Here is a 15,854-nt window from a genome sequence, read left to right as displayed (position 1 = left end):
GAAACATTAGAAATTCAAACAACTATTTGGTATCAAGCTATGGTCAGTTCATTTTGACCTTGTGAAATTCAAAGCTATTTAGGAGATCCTGATGTATTCTTAGGGTTTATATTCTCAAGTCATCCCTGACTCTGAGTTTTCATTTCCAGGAGTTGTTTTGGGAATCAATCTGATGCATGTTGATTTTGTCAACATAGGGAAAATTAGGCCCTTTTCAATAAACAGACAAACACATACACACATGCACACATACACACACCCTTCTCCACCATTTGGTGGCCTTTTTCAGGAAGATGCCTCAGCATTACCATACCAGGTTGTCTTATTTCTTCCTCTCCCACTGGCACTCTCTCTTTTTTCCCTGCACCGTCCCCCTTTCTTCCCCAGCAGTTCCTCCTATGCCGGTGGTAGAGCAGGTTAGCAGCCTGCTGCCTTAGCTTCTGCCTTCAACTGTCCTGTGAGAGTCTCATCTTCTATACCAAGGAGTTTATCAAAGCAATGTCCTAACAAGACAGTTCTTTAAGAAAAATCTGTTGGCTTTTAGGATAATAATGCTTCTGCTACTGTATTAAGACCAAACGCAAGATTTCAAGGAAAATGTATTCGCTGTGGGCTACTTTAGATTACCTCCCACAGATCTCTACTAATATTTTCTTGGGACATTTGTTTGCTTTCTACTATCATCAGACAACTTTGAAAATCCCCCAAGTGAAGTATTATTTACCAGTTCAGGAATCTTCTTTCAGAATTTTGGTTTCCAAAGTTTAGGAGGACCGTTCTTACCTTTGTCCCCATGGTGACTAGTGACAACCTAGTGAGCTGGTCTTGGTCGTAGTTATGGCGATTTATATTAAGAGATCTAATCATCTTTAATTATATGGAATTTAATTATATGGAATTCGAGGATTTATGTTGGAATCCTGAGTCCTATTCATGGTGGTCCAAAATATGGAACTGTAACTATTAAGCATTTCAAGTCATTTGGGCTCTATATTCATTAATTGCATATTATGTACATATGGCCAAAAAGTTATATGTGATTAAGACTCTACAATTTTAAATAAATTGAAATTTTTATTTGGGAGAAATCAGACCCCTGCAAATCCTTGACTTAAAGAAAAGAGGAAGGAGCATGGAGAATGATTATTTCTTGGTTATCTAAATGTCCCAGGTATTACTTTATTTAATGCTCACACAAACTCTATGTGGAGGGTCCTATTATCATTTCCATTTACAGATAAGGAAAGAAGTTTTGGGAGGTTACTGCTTTGCTCAAGGTCACACATCTAGTTAAGTCAGACAGCCTAGTTTTTGTATGTAATCTTCACAGGAAACTCTAAGATAATTTAGACAGTGGTTTTTGTTTGCTTCATCTAAATTACAGAAATTACCTGAATGAGTGGGTTTTCTGTAATGGAAATCTAGCAAGGCTATTGAGAACCTGGAACCAATTTTCCAGAAGTCTCTTGGTCACCCTGAATCGTATTAACTACCTTTGCTTTAACTTGTTTTTTTTTTTTTTTTTTTTTTTTAATCATTGTATTGGCTGCTTTTTAAAAAAAATTCCCTCTTTTGTTCTTTACTTATTGCTGACTTCTAGTCCCACTTTGTCTATTACAGCCAAGACACTGACATTCACCAGTAGATCATTGCACTTAAGACACCCTCTTAATTGGAAGAGGGTGAATGTTAATCATCTGAATTATTATTATGATATTTTCAGTACCAAGGGTGCCCAGGAGGCTTTTTAATATGGAAATCCACCAAATGATAATAGGAAAAAATTTATTTCTTCCCTGTGCAGTTATAATTTAAAGGTGAAAATAAGTACAATACAGCTAAATGGAATTATTAGTTGGTGTTAAACATTATAACTTTACAAGCTATGAATAATGAATTTCCCCACAGCCTCCTCCTGAGCTGTTTGTAGGAAATTGAAAGCACAGCATAGATACCTCACCATCACTATATATAATTTAGAATTCAGTTTTTTGGATTTAATGTCCTTGAGTATAAGAACAAATCTACTAGGACTAACTCTTAATTTAGTTACCCGTAAGACATGAAAATTACTGCTTCAACTTCAGGAAATGTAAAGTCAACATCAGATTTCGGTAGGTGGCTGATGATTAGGAAGGTTTCTCATCTATAGCTCGCTTGGACTATATTCCAGTGGGTAATTGGGAAGTGGCACTTTCTTATTGCCAGATCCCAAAGCCAAGAGTTTACTTTATGGCCCTCTCAGTTTGTCTCCTTGTACTGATCTGTGAGTGATGTTTCTAGTTCTGGGGGAAAAAACCCCACAACAAACCAAACCAACAACCATGAATCAGCAATTGCCCACCTTAGTTTTGAAAATTCTCTGGCTCATCATGCTACTTTCATATCTTTCGGAGGCTTAGGATATTCATCTCTCCTTACTTGAAAACAATTGGGATGAACACGGTTGGTAAGGCTCAATGACAGCTTGCTTTCTTATAGTACCTTTTATGTATGAATCACAAAGCCTTTTCTAAATCATAACTCAGTTCTTGCAGCTCCTCAGAGAGGCAGGTCCCATTAACACTGTTTTACAGATGGCCATGAAACAAGTCCAGGGAGTGTCAATAAGCAGCCTAAGGTCAGGCAGTGAGTCAGTGGGAAAGTCTGGGGACCAACTTGTGGTACTTTTGACATGTGCCTCGAATTTGATGCCTTAAGAAGGGTGAAGAATTAATAAATGAGCAAGATAAATGGACATCCACTTGAAGAACTGTTTTGCAATAGGCAATAATTGTTCCGATGAATCATTCAAATTATGTCTTAGCTTAAGAGAATCTGAAATTGCAGAACATTTTTCCTGGCAGCCCACCATGGCATACAATTTTTTTGGTAAATTAACCTTTGGGTTTTAGCATTTAAGTTTATAAGTATATAAATGTGAGATCACAGGATCACTGCTAGGATGGTATTTGGTAGTTTCTGTTATGTGATGTAAATAACTAAAGAGGGAGATCTTTAAAATACCCCACAGTAGAAAAATGCAGTGGGAGACACAAAATAATTTCAAGTAATACAGTGTAATATTTGGAGATGCAACAATAAACAATTAAAAATTGGAAGCTACTTTTTTCTAGAGGTCATTTGGTTTGTCCAACCTCTGCTACCCGTAAACCATTTTACTTAAAAGAGGATTATTCTATTTGCTAAGAGCACTTGGAGAAGGAGGTCTTCTTTAGACAATGTTATAAAATGGTCTATTAGCAGGATGTGTAGCTCTCTGGTGCAAATAAAATTATTTCATCATTGAGGGAGGTAGATTGGCTATCTAAATTGGGTCTGTTGTCTGCACTATGTTTAGAGTCACTAGAAGGCCAGGGCCTGCTCCTCAACTTTACATGCTAGGCCTTTTAGTTTTGTTAGTTTACCCAGGGTTAGCAGCCCCTGGAGGACTGGGTCAAGTTAGCCAAACCTTAAAGAGACTGATGTATAAACTACACTGGCTATTTAACTCACATGAAAATCAGATTAGCTTATTTGTGCTGGATACTTGGTACATTTTATTTCTAATAGGCTAGGCCAATTGGAAAACCAAATTAATATCAGAATTCTATTTGAGAGTCCAGTTCGAGAGGTGAATGATCTGAATGACATGTTTATTATGTCTGAAAAAGATGTATTTGCCTAGTGGCCAATAAGAACACCTGCTTGGCTCTCAGATGCCCTGCAGGTCTCTACCCTTCTACAAAGATCACATTACCCTTCAGATGTTTGCATTAGTTGAAATGCAGTTTCTCAAATAATAATTATCATTTTGCCTCAGTGTAGAAGATGTAGATGACAATTTAGTCTAAAGAAAAAAAAAAAACATTTAGAACCTATCTCTTCCAAAATTGATTAATTCTGAAGATGTCCACACATTTCATTCATTTTATCTCTTTCAGTTTTGATGGATTCAATTAACCTCTATTTCCATTCCCACCTTCAGATTCCGGGTCAGCACTACATTGGGGACTACTATTATTCTTGAATTATATATAATACATAATTTAATCCCTTACATTGAAAATTAATCATTGCTTTTAGCTCTTCTTAGTTATTTTTTAGTTTTTTTTTCTCTTGTGCCCATTTATCCTCCAACACATTAGCTATTTTTGCATCCCTCTTAGAATAGTATCTCTATCTGAAAGCTACAGACTGAAAAGTTGTTTTGGCTGTGGAGCCCCCAGTGGGTTTCTAGGCAAAGAAAGAAAACTTTGTAGCTGTATTAATATCAAGAGGGGAAAAGGATGCTGAAGTTAAGAGATGATGTGAAAGATGAAAATGGCTATCTCGGGTCCAGTTGATTCTTTTTCTGTAGGGTCATTTTTTAATCAACCTTTAGTTCTTTTGTTATTTAACAAAAGTAATTGCTGGCTTTAGGTTCACATCATAGTTCAGTAACAGAGATAACTGTGGTCAGAAAAGCAAGGACTGAGCAATAGTCTATGGTTAGTTTAAGAAGACTGAGCCTTGACCTTGAGCGGCCATCTTAACTATGGCTAAATTGCATGTGGGGAAAGACATTATCTTAAAACACAAAAGATACTTGTGTTGTTTCACCCTATCCCTAAATAATAGGAATTCAGTAACAGTAAGAGACATCCTGAGGACACCAACTCTTAGAATATAAAATTGAGGCCAAAAATGAAAGGGCAATCTAGTAGTTGGGAACAATTCACTCTTTCTGGCATTACTGCTGGTATTGAGTATTTCTAGTGTTAATTCCACCTTCATAATTTTCAATCCACAACAAATTGCAAAGCAATTTCACTGAAAATCTAACACTGCATTAGTCTTCCAAGGGCTGACCTAGATTGGTAGAGTTCCCATAGTTTTGAGTAACACCTGGGGGTCCCATGTGTCTCACTACTCCTTCTGTTGTGGAAGGCCTTGAATTCACATATTCTCCATAGATTCTGGAGTTTCATAGTGTTTCATGAGAAATAAAACCAGAAGAAAGATTATTTCGAAGGGCTGAAGCTACTTGAAGCACTGAGGACTGCCTTTAGCTAGACTCACTGCCTTTGGAGCATACACCTGCAGCTAAGTGACTGGAATCCCAAGGCAAAGCCTTGTCAAACTGGGGAGTCAGAGAGAGCTGTTTAATGCACAGGTACTAATTCCTATAGGAGTCCCCATCATAGGAGATTCATGGAGGTAATGAACCACCTATTCACTTTGAACATTCTAATAATGAAGAACGTGAAATTCAGATTTTCTGAGAGGAAACGAAGTCTCTCACAGAGATTTCTAGTTCTGGCATCCTGGCAACTCTGTCAGCACAGTAATTTTGATTTCATGGCCAAAATGACATTTTCAGTCCCATGTACTCAGCTGGAATTTTGTTCCTCCCTCACCAACAAGGAGTCTATTTTGCCTTCCCCTAGACATGAGCCTCTGGGACACCTGTGACAGAGCATGTGGAAAAAGGAATGCCCCATGACTGTGAAGCCCAGGTCAGAAGAAACACTAAAGCTTCATCCTAATTCTCTCTTCTGGGACTCTGGCTTTTGAAAGTAGCCACTATGTTGGAGAAGTCCTTCATGGTCACATGAAGGGCCACGCATGGGTATCTCAGCTGCCAGTGTCAGGGAGTGAATGAGCTTTCAAGTGAATAAGTCCCCAGATGCCCCATCTCTTCCTTGTGTGGGCAGCTGAGGCAACCCAGCCTTGCGGTGCTTTGCCCAACATCTTGAGCCACAGAACCCCAGGGCACCCCAAATTTGCTCTTTTAGCCATTAAGTTTTGGGATAATTTGTCACAAAGTAATTGATAAGCAGAAAAGAGAGAGGGGTCTTTTGGAATATATATGCATGTGTGAGCGGGTCTTATTAAGTGGTCACATTTTCTGAATACAGAGTGAGTTGAATTTTTAAAAATATTTATGAAACCACTTAAAATATTTATTATTTAGATATTTATTCAACCATCTTAGTACACCATTAAACCATTTAAATACTTTTTAAAACACCATCATGATTCTTATGCTAACATTTTTGCCATATTTTTATATCAAGTTCATCATTATCCAATTAATACTCTTATTTATATTAACTCACTTTCTAAACAAAAAAGCTTGCTTCAGCCTCAACCTATGTAATGATATCCATAAAATTGTGGCTTAGATAATTCAGCCATATTTTATTAATACATTTGAAAATAAATATGTGACAATTAAAAGTAAAAAGTATTTATCCATTATTACCTAAAATGTACTTGCATTTCATAGTTAGCTCACATCTCACTTTGGGAAAAATGGGTCCTAAATCTTGAAAAACAACTGTGATATCAAACTGACAATAATAATGTCTTTGGGGTGTCAGTTCTTTTTTTTTAATTTTTTTTTTAAATTTTTATTTATTTATGATAGTCACAGAGAGAGAGAGAGAGAGGCGCAGAGACACAGGCAGAGGGAGAAGCAGGCTCCATGCACCGGGAGCCTGACGTGGGATTCGATCCCAGGTCTCCAGGATCGCGCCCTGGGCCAAAGGCAGGTGCCAAACCACTGCGCCACCCAGGGATCCCTGGGGTGTCAGTTCTTAGGGACTAGCCTATATTGAGGAAATAACACAGTGTGATTGGCATTACTTGGAGGAAATTTTTATAATCTGCTTATGATCTAGCTGTGTTTAAGAAATCTTGTAGTTTTTTATTTGCTCTTTACAGAAACTCCTCTGGAAATCCAACTGTTACTTGTTTGATGCTCAGTTTGCATACAAGATTTTTCCTAGGGTTGCATAGATAGAGACATGGATGTTTCTTTAGGGGCTCTGAGTTAGGGTTTAGGACTGTTTTTTTTTTTTTTTTTTTTTTAATCTTTCAGATGGAAAGTGTTTGAAACATGGTGTCTTGGTCTGATTTCCCCTAAAAGCAGGGCTTGAAATAGTTCATTTGGAAATTTTATTTCAGGGACTGCAGCACATGGGGAGTGACACAGAGGAGGGGGAAGACACCACAAGAAAGTTTTAGCAAGTTGGCCATGATCGTGAACAACTCATGTGCGATTCCAGGGGACTTTTTGGAAGAATTTCATACCTGTCTACCTGGAGTTCAGAAGGTGGAAGGATCTGCCCATTGGTTTGCATTCCCCATTGCTTAAGCATCAGTCCACTTCTGGGTGGGCCCAGAGCATAGGCTTCCCTTGCCATGACATAGAGAAGACACAGGACAAGAAGCAAGAAGTAGACAAATGACCTTGACATGAAGAAGCAGTGTACTGGTGCACCCCCATGGAGCTGGCTTAGCCTGTGCAAGAAAGTACTAAGAAATGGAATGACACGAGTTTGAACCAACGCACAAGAAGATCTGATACACTTGACAAAGATACTCCCTCTCTGGGACTTATTTTGTTATCAGTCAGAGGACAGCATTGGACTTTAAGACCCAGTTCTGATAGTCTAATTATTAGCGTGAGGTAGCGCTGGCCCACACTACGCTCCTAATCAGGCAGATGGGACCAGGGAGGCAGGAATGTGTTGAAAGCACAAAAGCATGGGTGTTGGGAAGGTCACCGAAAAGACATGACCACCGACTGACCCGAGAGCTGGACTCGGGCACTCAGAGTCTCCTCACCCCCTCCCCTATCCTTTGATGTGGGTTCTGTTGTCCTCTCCCACTCCCAGAGGCTGCTTCAAGGACACAGCCTTGAGATAATGATATGGTGTTGAGAACACCTACACAACATGTGTGAATGAACCCAGTTAAGGCCTCTTTATCAACTTTTAAGATTTGGTGGGCGGATGCGGGTACCATTTGTCTTGCTGCCGCCCAAGACAAGCCTTCTATATAAGTTCCCTTTGCTCATTAAAACTTGCTACCTGCCAGGTTGGAGTGGCCCGCCTCACTCTTTGCTCTCTCCCTGCCCTCCGCATTGGGGGTGCCGATTTGGGAAGCTCTGAGAGAGTTGCCAACCAACAACTAGGTCAGCTAGGTGATGTGAAGAGCAGATCTACTTTACACTTCTGTGTCCTACCTAGCTCCTAGCATCCTGATCCTGCTAGGTACCTAGTAGGTCCTCAGCAATCCTGAATCAGGGAAGGATAACACATTTTGAATGATTTGGAGTCTTTTGTCTCAGGCCTATACAAAAACATTACTCATATGTGGTCACAACTGGGTTTACCTCTCATATTGAAAGACTGGGAAGGGAACAATGCCAGCTACATACACATGGGACCCTCCCACATGACAGTGTGTCATACCCCAAACTTGAGATTCTGCTCATTTTTGTTGACAGCACCCTGATTTTGATCCCCAGTGGAGGCACATATGAAAAATTACATGAATTTGCAGACAGGTATCAAGAGTAAGAGAATGGTGGTTTAATTTAGGATTTTTCAGCCTTGACGCTGTCCTTGGAAGGTTTATTTTTATAGAAGTCATGTAGCTGGTGACTGGTATTCTCAAGTTCTAAATGCAGAAGTTATTTTGCTGGTTTTCATTTGTGTCTCTCACCTTCTGCTTTCTGCCCTCCAGTCCCAAAGACTCAGACGTTCTGTGATTAATGCTTTTTGAAAAGAGTTTGGAAAATAAATTTCAGTTCAGTTTTGTGGTGCAAATCACTCAGCCTTTGGGGGTTCATAATGTCTTGGTTAATAAGGATTCTGGTGATTCAACTCAGAGGTCTGTGTGAAGTGGAGAAAAAAAAAGGCAGAACAATTCAGCCAAGATGTATTTAATTTTTAAAACAACCATTATGTTCTGTGCTTAAATTTTGAGTTCCTTTTTTATATTTCTTAAGAGATAATGAATAGCTTCAATTTGAGAGTGTGAGCATCCTGGAAAAATACAGAATGACAAAATCTCATTTAATTTTTATTAATTTTTCAGCAAGTCCACTCTTCTCCCATTGATGAGACTAAGTAGGTTTTTTGAACTGGCATTGGTCAACATTATTACCAACTTTGTGATGAATAATATCCTTCTTGCATATCAAACGTTCAGCCTCCCACACATGCTTAATTCATTTTATTCTCAAACGCTTGGCCTTGTAAGTGATTGCTGTGATTCAGTTTTGAATGAAAGAATTGCTCAGTTGCAGCCTGTGATAATTATTGTATAAGGCTTAGATTGTTTTTTACAACCGAGAGCAAATTCTCCATCAGTGATGAAGATAATGGGTAGCAGGTCTTTAATCTCTCCTCACCAGCTCTCACCACACCTCCCTCACTTCACACTCTACAGACATGAGGATAATCCTCCTAAGGCTTTTCCTGGAGTTGAAACTTCATGTTGCATGTAACTACATGGTGATAGCTGCTGGCCAGATCTTTCTTACATGCCAAAGAAGGGATGATTTGTTGATCTCATATAACAAGGTTGTAGAATTGTGTGGAGTTTCTTCACTGTTGCAACTTATAGTCAGTCAAAATGATGTGTCTAAATGGTTGCAACTAAAAATAGAATGCACATGGGCATTAGTAGCTTTTCTCACTCTGCGGTGGATAGAGTAAGACACCAGTCTTAGCTGTTACCTAGAGAGCCTGCCTGCCCTTTTGCAGGTGTCAAATAGCAATCTGTTGAGTAGGTCCCTAAGATTTAATTACTGAATGAAATAATTGATTTGGGGTACCTTGTGAGTGGAAGAAGACTACTTATGTAGTCTTCCATGTAGACTATATGTAGTCTATATGTAGACTACCTATGTAATGATTTCAGAGTTTGTGAATCCTGTTGCTTTTTTCCAAAAGGTCTTACAACTTAGACCTGCAAACTCAGTTCACTTCTCTGCTGTTGCTGAACAATTAGTTGCAAGTCTTTGCTGTTATAGATAATTGTAATTTCAAATTGTGGCTCCAAGCTATTGATGGCTCTCTGTCTTTTCCTGCTTGCTTTGTAGTAACCTTGCATTTCATTCTAATGAAGGAAAAATTGTCAAAGGTGTATAAATGAAACAACACATGAAGTACAAGGACAGCAGTGCTTTTAGCTTACTATTTAAAAGTTTTACTTATTTTTTGTTATTGAGAAGCTGGAAGAGAAATGAAGACTATATTCTTTGTAGTATCATTAATGGAACATCGATCGATTGGTTCTTTTTAGAACTTTTTGCTGGAGCTTAAATGAAGGCATCTCATCATATTTAAATATACCCAGTGCAGGTTGATAGTTCGTGGCTCTGTCTTACTTGAATCTCAACTTAGTCAAATATAAACTGCGTGATCTTGGGAAGGCATTCAACCTCCCTGAACATTAGCTCCTTTGCGTGACATGATACCTACTCCATAGGGTTGCTGGAAGCATTTAATGTGATGGAGAATGGAAAGCCTCTAACTCGCTGCCTGGAGGAGGGTCATGTGCACAAAAAATGTTAATTTCCTTTTCTCCTAAAAATGTTGGAAGAGATTTTCTAAGATGCTTTTATTTGCAATTTTCAACTTTCAGTGGAAAAGAGGAATCAGGACAGAGTAATGTTATACAAAAATCTCTACCATCTCAGAAATGTGGTAATGGGTCCTGCAAACCAAACTTCTGTGTAACCTTACTACTGACTCTCTTTTTTGCTTCTGTCACTCGATTAATTTGCATGATTAAGTACTTTTCCATCGCAGGCAATGAATTCATAGCTGGTAGAAGCCTGTAAACTACTCATCTATTTAAAACAAGGAAGCCAGCCCCTGTGACCAGGGACTCTGACCTTCAAACACTAACTGGGACATTCCCCAAAGTGGGAAGAGCATAGTTATAACATTGTGGAAAGCAGTCATCTTGTTAATTTCTCCCTTGGCCTGAGAACACGCTGCGAGTCACTGAGGGAGAATTGGTCTGATCCCTGGGAATTATAATACAGCTCACAGCACAGCACTGTCTTATTTGGGTGTGTTACTGGCTTCCAATTAGAAACTTGGGGAGCTTCCGACATGGCTTTAGAGTAATGAGTAGCGATGGATGAAGCCTCTTGCAAAGGGACTTCTAATGAGTCCTAACATAAAGCTGTTTACTTTGTGGATGTCTAAAACATAGCCTATCTGTAACCGTCAAAACTATGTAAATCCTTGATTGTCCCTCTCTCCTACTCGCCCCCCCTCCCGCCCCAAAAGCCAGTTTACAACACAAGTTGGGTCTTACAGCTGTTTTGATATAGAAATATCCCTGACCCCTTAAGCTATGACAGTGAGCTATGTTAAAGTGACTTATTTTGCCAGAGGCAGAATGGTTGTGAACAGGTAGGTGGAGAGGATCGGCCTTTTAGGTGTTCAGAATTGACTGTCTTGTAGGGAGACGAGATAAAGGAGAATGATATCCTTATATGGTTTCCCCAGGAATAAAAAAGAATAATTAAATATTATAGGGCACTGTTCACACATTCATCCATTACCAAATACTGACTAAGTGCCTGCTTGTTTACGTGCTCCTCCCCATATCCCTGATGTAGACAATCCCTTCAAGAGCCTTTCGTTTGTCCACGATAAAAATGCATGCTATCTACATGTGTCTGTGCAGAAAAAAAAAAATCTTTTGGGTATATTGAGCATCTTGGGAGAAAGACACTGTACCCTTTTAAATTAACATTATAATAATTTTAAAATTTAAGCCTGTTTCACTGGCATATTAATGAGTCTTATGAGTCACTCTTATCCATTGTTATTAGACTAAAAATTTTAGGAATAAAGCTCATCCGATTTATTTAGAAAGAGACTTGGCTACAAACGCAGACCCACTTAATTAGCTTCTAATTTGTTTTGCTGCTTGAACATAATAGGTGAGTCCCACTGCCCTCTACCCTTCCTGAATGTGTCTTGCTCTGGTCACTTGATTTATCTTCTGAGCCAGCTCATACTCTAAATCTAGGTCCTTGTGTCCTTTTTCCTGACAGGTGTTCTCATGGTCATCTTGAAGCCTATTCAAGGAGGTTCCATGTCTATTAGAAGCCCCGTTAGCTATGGAAGAGTGGCTGATTAAGTTATACTTAAAACATATTAAGTGCCAACAACAAACCAAACAGGGCGTGGGTTTGTAACGAGTCCTGGCTGGAAGGGAGAGAGTGTGTGATGGTAGGATGGTGGCATGTTTGGTGTTACCATCAGATCACCACTCATTGTATCCAAGCGAGATGAATAAGGGACAAAGTGTGGGCTGGGATGACCTGTAGCTTTGAAGCTGTCAAGTAACCTTCTTAATCCTGAGACTGAGTGCAGTACAGAAGCCTTATGATTTAGTTACCAAACTACTAAACTGTCTTTATGAGGATGAAGGCTTCTCAAGACACAATTAACCTAGAGATTCACAAGATGTTCTAAAGCATGCTGGTCTGAGCCAAAGAGGCCAGGCAGACCAGGGCGGGAGCCCCACCCACCTGCAGGGATATATAAAAGCTCAGGACCTGAAGGGACATTCACAATTCAGGAGCTAGCTTCAGCAAGTTACCCACTGCTCTCTCTCTCTGGCACCATGTCCTTCAACTGTTCCCCAAGGAACTGCTCTTCCAGGCCGATTGGAGGACACTGCACTGTCCCAGTAGCTCCAGCTGCCACAGCTTCTACCCATGATGCTGACTGCCTGAGTGGCATCTATTTGCCCAGTTCCTTCCACACTGGCTCCTGGCTCCTGGACCACTGTCAGGGGACTACCTGTGAGTCTGCTGTTTGCCAGCCAACCTGTTACCAGCCAAATTCCTGCAGCTCCAGCTCTGGACAGGTGACCTGCTCTCGACAAACCACCTGTGTCTCCAATCCCTGCTCAACTACCTATAGCCGACCACTCACCTTTGTCTCCAGGGGCTGTCAGCCCGTGGGTGGCATCTCTACTGTGTGCCAACCAGTGGGAGGAGTCTCCACTGTCTGCCAACCAGCCTGCGGGGTCTCCAGGACATACCAGCGGTCCTGCATGTCCAGCTGTCGAAGAACTTGCTAAGTGTGTAGGAGCCAGTGAGCGAATCAAGACTCCAGGACCTGCCAGCGGTGTTTCCAGGCTCGTCCAGCATGCTGCCTGTCCCTGAACAACTCTTCATTGCTGACCACTGTTCTGACTGCCTGACTGCTTTGGCTGCTAGCTCTGAAGAAGCTGCCTTTGGCAGTCTATGATTTTTCTGGCTAGCACCAAGCTTATTTTAAGGGTTGATCACTGGTGGCGCATATGCCTCTGGAAGTTTCCAGAAGCTTTACTCCCCATATCCCAGTCTCTGGTGGTTTTAACATGTTTTGACCTTGCTGCTGTGTCTTCTGGCTTCTGTTTCTGTGCCTCTGAGGAAGGGAACTTGTCTCGCTCTGTATTTTCTCAATAAACCTGCTTACTTGGCATTGCAAATGTACGTCTCAATAGAGTTCTTTATTTGCCAGGGTTTTCGCTGTCTATGAATCATCCTTGCGGATCAGAGTTTGACTTTCTTTTCTGAGCATAGAGTATGGGTTCAGTCATTGTATTTCATGACAAGCAAAGGAATAAATGATATTTTACCTGGTAGGAGAGTCTTTGGACATGTAGTGATAGAGAGTGATGGGTCCTCTACATTTACTCTGGATTTTATGGGTGCACAGAAGGACTTCCATGTAGGAAAAAGAAAAGTTACCCAAGTAGTTTCGGAAATTATAGAGTGAAGGAAGCAGCAGAATCAGAGTCTCAGAGTCTTACTTTACCAGAGGACTGCAGTGGAAAACTCTGTAGAAGATGCCTCCATGATCAGACGAGATGGAGGGAAAGGAGGAAGGGTGGAGAAGTTGTTTTCATGGCATCAAAGGGTGGTTCCAGCTTTCGATATTCCCCTCACTTCCTGCAGAGGTTCAGTAGATCCCCCACACCCTTCCCCTGGCCAAATGCTCTGAATAAATCCAAGCTCCAGGTATTAGTAAATCTGGGCAGGAGAGACTTAAAAACAAACTTCAAAAACACATAGGGGTTTATTTTCATAAGAGCCTTGTTTCATGCTTATTTTCCCCAGGAACCAACCCGTGTACTGATAAAACAAACCATCTAGACTGGTGGTCCACACCCTAACTCCTTTATTTTGTTTTGTGTTATACACATAAGGTGTGTGTGTGCTGAGAGCAATGGGCACCTTTTCTTATAATGAGGAGCTCAGTACCTGGAGCAGACTGATCTGCAACCCCTGTTGTCAGCAAAATGGTTTTCTCATTTCACTCATGGTTTTTCAGAGAGGTACGGATGATTTCTGGATAAATGGAATATTTTCAAATTTTTCCTACTGCTCATTCTATGCTTAGAATTAAGGCTTTCTTTAATCAGACATGTTAGGATGTCTGACTCACAGTAATATCTCATTAAAGTAAGATATGGTTTTTGTTATATATTATTCCCAGCCCCACTACCTTTATTTTTTTTTTATTTTTTAAAGATTTTATTTATTTCTTCATAGAGAGAGAGAGAGGCAGAGACACAGGCAGAGGGAGAAGCAGGCATCATACAGAGAGCCTCACGTGGGACTCGATCCAGGGTGATCGAGTGTCTCCAAGATCACACCCTGGGCTGCAGGCAGCGCTAAACCACTGCACCACCGGGGCTGCCCCTATCCCCACTACCTTTAAAAGCAAAATTCTAGGTTTCAGATACATTCTGGTTTATTCTAAATTATAAGTCACCAAGAGAACCCTTCATGGTTGCTTGAAAGCTGTTGCTTACATGACTGAGATATAGTCATTTCACATATGATCCGGAAAATTCAGTTTTTTAGAGGTTGAAACATTATTTAATTTTTTTGTTTTTTATTCTTTAGCTTTCTAAGCTTCAATATAAGTTATAAGGATGAAGATGCCTTCCTTTTCTTTCTTATTTAGATGGCTAATCCTCTTAATAGATCCATGTATTAGTAATTTGTAACTACAGGTTTTATGGGCTGCTATGAATAAACTTTTGCTTGGGCAATTTATTATGATGGTGTGAACATCCAAGGATGATGTAGCTATCCTGCCAAGCTGCTTCCTTGCCTTTATTTCTGTTCGGGGAATTGTTCTATTTGTACTTGAACTTTGAAAGTTCTATTCTTTGCTTTATCTCACAAAAATGATAAAGTTTCTGTGTTTGCCTTTGAAGACCATCTTTTACAAGATAGGGCAATGATTTCTTTCTCTTCTTGGTCTGGGGCAAGAGAATATGTATGTATGTATGTATGTAATATCCCATAGCTGTGGGGAAGCAGATCCAGGGCCTTTGGTTCAAATCCTTGTTCTGCTGCTTGGCTGCAGGTTTGTTAAGCTACCTAAGCCTTAGCCCATCTGTCAAATGGACATGATGGTGGCATCTCCTGCCTCTGTCTTTGGGAATAAACTGAGGTAACATGTGTATCTCCCAGCTATCAGCTGAGGCATCCTACATTTTATATTAAAGTGAACCTGGTGTTCTTGGGGCACCAGAGTGGCTCAGTTGGTTAGGCATCTGCCTTTGGCTCAGGGCATGGTCTTGGGGTCTTGGGATCAAGCCCCAAGTCAGGCTCCCTGATCAGCAGAGAGTCTGTTTGTCCCTCTGCCCCCCCTCCTGATCTCTCTCTCTCAAATAAGTAAATAAAATCTTAAAAAAAAAATAGTCAACCTGGCATTCTCAACTCCTTTGCCTCTTTCGTAGAAGTCCTGGCTCTTCCTGGCATCTCTGGGGGGTCTGAGTCCAGAAGCTGGGAGGAGTTGATTTACTGTTTTCTTTCCTCATGCCTTTGGCTCTGAACTTATACTTTAGAAGAATGAGTTCATTTTACAGGTCTTCTGATTCCATAGTCTGTTTCTGTTCAGACTATAATGATTCAGACATCTTAGCACTACTTCTTTCCCTTGATGTCCATGAAATCCATTTACACAGGGCATCTGTGTTTCTAATAGACTTTATAGAAAGTTTGAGACCTAGATGGCATTTATGTTTTAGTGAGGGAAACAACTTAAAATGGAATTTTA

At 40.3% G+C, this 15,854-nt stretch overlaps 1 protein-coding gene and 1 long non-coding RNA gene across 7 annotated transcripts in view; one reads left to right on the top strand and one right to left on the bottom strand.

Annotated features, from left to right (window-relative positions):
• The window catches only part of KRTAP11-1 (keratin associated protein 11-1), a 40,899-nt gene extending 27,633 nt beyond the window's left edge, over positions 1-13,266 (top strand). For 5 of the 6 annotated variants that reach the window (XM_038581326.1, XM_038581323.1, XM_038581324.1 and 2 more), the window contains one exon: positions 11,837-13,266. In XM_038581326.1, coding sequence (XP_038437254.1) covers positions 12,412-12,873 — 462 coding nt within the window. In that variant the 5' untranslated portion in view covers positions 11,837-12,411 and the 3' untranslated portion in view covers positions 12,874-13,266. Of the gene's footprint in view, positions 1-6,930; positions 11,057-11,836 lie in introns of those variants that run through there. The other variant, XR_005382253.1, reaches the window with a different exon arrangement.
• Positions 8,279-15,813, bottom strand: LOC119867051. Its single transcript, XR_005382254.1, has 3 exons — positions 15,502-15,813; positions 12,726-13,836; positions 8,279-9,413 (listed from the first exon to the last, which is right to left on the bottom strand). It is a non-coding gene; the product is annotated as an uncharacterized LOC119867051 (long non-coding RNA).
• Between the last annotated feature and the right edge of the window lie 41 nt (positions 15,814-15,854).

Source organism: Canis lupus, chromosome 31, assembly GCF_011100685.1.
Source record: "Canis lupus familiaris isolate Mischka breed German Shepherd chromosome 31, alternate assembly UU_Cfam_GSD_1.0, whole genome shotgun sequence".
In the NCBI taxonomy this organism is placed as follows: Eukaryota; Metazoa; Chordata; class Mammalia; order Carnivora; family Canidae; genus Canis; species Canis lupus.
The sequence above is the reverse complement of the archived record's forward strand: the minus strand, read 5'-3'. Positions and strand labels throughout refer to the sequence as shown.